The 4904-nt window shown below is 40.4% G+C and overlaps 2 protein-coding genes across 2 annotated transcripts; both read right to left on the bottom strand.

Moving 5' to 3' along the window:
* Window positions 1-1105: 1105 nt before the first annotated feature.
* Window positions 1106-1567, bottom strand: LOC102664853 (uncharacterized). The gene has a single exon (XM_006580723.1). The coding sequence runs from the start codon at window positions 1565-1567 to the stop codon at window positions 1106-1108; it is 462 nt and encodes a 153-aa protein (XP_006580786.1).
* Window positions 1568-4149: 2582 nt separating this feature from the next.
* LOC102665250 (uncharacterized) lies at window positions 4150-4671 on the bottom strand. The gene has a single exon (XM_006580725.1). The coding sequence runs from the start codon at window positions 4669-4671 to the stop codon at window positions 4150-4152; it is 522 nt and encodes a 173-aa protein (XP_006580788.1).
* Between the last annotated feature and the right edge of the window lie 233 nt (window positions 4672-4904).

Below are 4904 nucleotides of genomic sequence, written 5' to 3' on the forward strand. Positions count from 1 at the left end.
CACATCAAAACGACATACATTGCATGCGAAAATAAACCCCTAACAGCATGCTATCTAACAACTAACCAAACAACAGCAAAATCAACACAAAATTGAAACTTTAAAAGCAACTAACATGGCTTCTACCCTAAGGTTCAAAACGAAATTAAAAAGTAAAGTAAGAAGTAAAGTTACTTACTTGGATTGCTAAGTAATGAGGCAAAGGAAGCAAAATAAGCAGAGGAAGAAATGTGAGCACAGTGCAGGGAGTGCGAGAATGCAGATGATGGAGAGTGATAAAAAGTTTGCACAAGAGAAACTGCCCAAGGCAGTTAAGCCTCATTTTTGGCAATTTCAACTACCTCACTTAGCGCGGGCCACTCGCTAAGCGAGCATTCAATGACATTTGAGTTTTCAGAATTTAAATTCACACGCTTAGCGGGACAGACTCACTCAGTCCAATTCAAAAATAAGAAAACCCGAGAAGGATTTGGGCTTAGCGCGAAGGGTACGCGCTTAGCGAGGTCTGCAACTCTGATTGGTCTGCAACTTTCGCTTAGCAGGACATGGGCCAGCTTAGTGAATTAAATGCTTCCTGATGTAGTAGTAGAGCTCACTTAGCGAGACTGTCTCGCTTAGCGTAATTGCAAACCCGAGAGGGATTTGGGCTTAGCGGGCTGACCCGCTGGGCCTAATTCACATGAAGGTCCAGACAGAGAGAGAATTGCGCTTAGCGAGATGACTCGTTTAGCCCAATTCCAAAAGATTAAATTCCAGATAGGTTTTTGGGCTTAGCATAGTGGTTTTGCTTAGCGAGGCCCCATCGGCCAATGAGTAGGGGTTGATGTGCTTAGCGCGAGGAATGACTCGTGCATGCATGATGATTCGCTTAGTGCACAAGGCACCCTGAGCGAGTAGATGAGTGAAAAATTTTATGAGTTATTTTTCATCCACAGCTTCAAAGAAGCTTTGACAACCCCATATCTCTATGCAAAACATGTTGATGACTTACTCAAGCGAACACAAACAAGTTGATTCTAACTATATGCAAAAGCAACAATAAAAAAGAGCTGGGTTGCCTCCCAGTAAGCGCTCGTTTAACGTCATTAGCTTGACACATATTACCTCATATGTCTTGTAAATGCATGAGGGTGTTTAACCTCTCAATATTCCCTCCATGGTACTGCTTTAATCTCTGACCATTTACTATCCATATTTTTTCTAGAGTTTCTGATTGAGGATCAAGTAATTCCACAACCCCGTAGGACTTGACATCTTTGATGATGAAGGGTCCAAACCATTTAGACTTCAACTTGCCTGGAAATAATTTCAATCTTGAATTGAACATCAACACTTGCTGTCCTGGCTTGAACTCCTTTTTGAGCAGCTTCTTATCATGATAGGCCTTCACTTTTTCTTTGTACAATCTTGAAGACTCGTAGGCATTCATCCTCATTTCTTCTAGTTCCAAGAGTTGCAACTTGCTTTTTTCTCCTGCTAAGGACTCATCAAAATTAAGGAATTTCAGAGCCCAGTATGCTTCGTGTTTCATTTCCATAATTAGGTGGCAAGATTTGCCATAAACCATTTGGAATGGCGATAGGCCTATGGGTGTTTTGAACGCGGTTTTGTAAGCCCATAATGCATCATCTAGCTTTCTTGACCAATCTTTTCTCGAGGAAGCCACAATTTTCTCCAAGATTTTCTTCAATTCCCTATTGGAAACTTCAACTTGGCCATTTGTTTGTGGGTGATAAGATTAGGCTACTTTGTGTGTGACATGATAGTGACCTAACACCTTTTGCAGTTGACTGTTACAAAAATGAGAGCCCCCATCACTTATTAGGACTCTAGGCACTCCAAAGCAAGCAAAAATAGTCTTCTTCAAAAACTGCACCACAGTTCTAGCATCATTCTTCGGAGTTGCCACTGCTTCAACCCACTTGGAGACGTAATCCACAGCTACAAGAATATATTCATTTCCAAAAGATGGAGGAAGAGGACCTACAAAATCAATTCCCCAGCAATCAAAGATTTCCACTTCCATTATGTTCTGCAAGGGCATTTCATTTCTCCTAGAGATTCTTCCCATCCGTTGACATTGATTGCAACGAGTAGCATGTTCATGAGCATCCTTGAAGAGTGTTGGCCAAAAGAATCCTGACTGAAAGACCTTGGCTACTGTTTTGTCTCCACTATAATGCCCTCCACATGGTGAGTTATGACAATGCCATAATATGTTCTTGGCTTCTTCCTTTGTTACACATCTTCTCAAAAGGTTCTCAGCGCCGATCTTAAACAAATGCGGATCATCCCAAATATAGAAGCGAGCATCATGTAGGAATTTCTTCCTTTGTTGCCAAGTCAAATCCTTGGGGATGATTCCAGCTGCCTTGAAGTTAGCCAAATCTGCAAACCATGGTCTCTCATTTACCATAAATAGTGATTCATCAGGGAATTCATCTTTTATTTCTAGCTCCTTCAGGGTTATTTCTTCATTGACTAGTCTTGACAAGTGGTCAGCTACCAAATTTTCAGATCCTTTCTTGTCTTTGATAACTAGATCAAATTCTTGGAGTAACAAAATCCATCTGATCAACCGAGGCTTGGAATCAGCTTTATTTAGCAAATACTTGATAGCTGCATGATCTGTGTAGATTATTACTTTTGACCCCACCAAGTATGACCTGAATTTTTCCAATGCATAAATAATTGCTAGCATTTCCTTCTCAGTGGTAGCATAATTGATATGAGCATCATTCAAAACTTTGCTATCATAGTAAATAGTGTGAAATACTTTGCCTTTTCTCTGGCCCAAGATAGCGCCTACAACATAATCACTTGCATCACACATTAGTTCAAACTCTTGGCCCCAATTAGGTGTTGTAATGACGGGAGCGGACACTAGACTAGTCTTGAGAGTGTTGAATGCTTTTAGACAATCTTCATCAAACAAAAACACAACGTCCTTGTTAAGCAAATTGCTGAGCGGTTTGGCAATCTTTAAGAAATCCTTTATAAATCTCCTATAGAACCCAACATGCGCAAGAAAACTTCTTACTCCCTTAAAATTAACCAAAGGGGGCAGCTTCACGATCACATCAATCTTTGCTTTATCTACTTCAATCCCCCTTGCAAAAATTTTATGACCCAACACAATGCCTTCTTGCACCATAAAATGACATTTTTCCCAATTAAGCACCAAGTTGGTTTCTTCACACCGTTGCAATACTCTCTCTAGATTGGATAGACAACAGTTAAAAGAAGAGCCAAAGAAGGAGAAGTCATCCATGAACACCTCAATACATTTCTCCACCATGTCAGAAAAAATTGCCATCATACATCTTTGGAAAGTGGCATGAGTATTGCAAAGGCTGAATGGCATTTGCCTATAGGCAAACACACCAAGTGGACAAGTAAATGCTGTCTTTTCTTGGTCATTTGGATCTACAACAATTTGATTGTACCCAGAATATCCATCTAAAAAGCAATAGAATGATTGTCCAACTAGCCTTTCAAGCATCTGATCCATAAAGGGAAGTGGATAATGATCTTTTCTGGTGGCTTCATTCAGCTTTCTATAGTCAATACACATCCTCTAGCCAGTGACAGTTCTTGTGGGAATTAAATCATTCTTCTTATTCCTTATCATTGTCATGCCTCCCTTCTTGGGAACCACCTGCACAGGACTAACCCAAGCACTATCCGAGATTAGATAGATAAGGCCTGCCTCCAGTAATTTAAGCACTTCTTTCCTCACTTCCTCTTTCATAACCGGATTCAATCTTCTTTGTGGCTGTCTCACAGGCTTATAGTCAGCTTCCATATTGATCTTATGCATACAGTAAGAAGGGTTGATTCCTTTCAAATCATAAATGTCCCATCCAATGGCTGCCTTATGTTTCTTCAATACCTTCACCAGTTGATCCTCCTCTTCCTTCCTTAAAGAATTGCTGATGATCACAGGATTGGCTTCATTTTCTCCCAAAAATACATATTTTAGATGTTCAGGAAGGGTCTTTAACTCTATTTTAGCTTTTTTTGCTGGACTATTTTTTTTAGTTCTTCAAATACCACATGCCCAGCAGGTTTTTCCTCTACACCATCTAATTCCTCTAGACGAGTCTGCACTTTTTTCTCTTCTTCCATTGTCAAACATTCTATAGTTATTCAATGCTTTTTCAAGTGAGGACTGCACACCTTTTCTACTTTAAAATAGGCCTTGTGATCATTTGGGTGCTTCATCACCTCAAATAAGTCAAATGTAACTTTATGGTCCTCCACTCTCATTTCCAATTTACCCTTTCCCATATCTACCACGCAAATGGCAGTTAACATGAAAGGACGACCCAAAATCAAGGGAATTTCAGTGTTCTCTTCAATATCCATTACTACAAAATCTTCAGGGAAAGTAAAATGCTTCACCCTAACCAGAACATCTTCAATCACACCATAAGGCCTGGTAATGGAACGATCTGCTAACTGTAGTGTCATTCTAGTTGGCATAATCTCCAACTCTCCAATCCTCCTGCACATGGAGAGAGGCATCAAGTTTATACTCGCCCCCAAATCAATGAGAGCTTTACCAACAGACACTGAACCAATAGAGCAAGGGATTGTGACACTCCCCGGATCCTTATGCTTGGGTGGAAGGATTCTTTGAATCACCGCACTACAGTTCCCTTCCACCATAATGTTATCACTATGAATGTACTTGCTCTTCTTGGTTAACAAATCCTTCAGAAACTTTTAATAGAGTGGCATCTGCTGTAGGACTTCTCCAAAGGGAATGGTTATCTCCAATTTCTTGAAGATATCAAGGAACCGAGCTAAGTGTCACTCCTTGTCTTTCTTTGATGGCACCAAAGGGTATGGCACCTCTTTCCCTGAGCATGGAATAGCCTCTTTCTTCTTTTCTCTTGCTA

The sequence above is a fragment of the Glycine max genome, chromosome 5 (genome assembly GCF_000004515.6).
Source record: "Glycine max cultivar Williams 82 chromosome 5, Glycine_max_v4.0, whole genome shotgun sequence".
NCBI classification, from domain to species: Eukaryota; Viridiplantae; Streptophyta; class Magnoliopsida; order Fabales; family Fabaceae; genus Glycine; species Glycine max.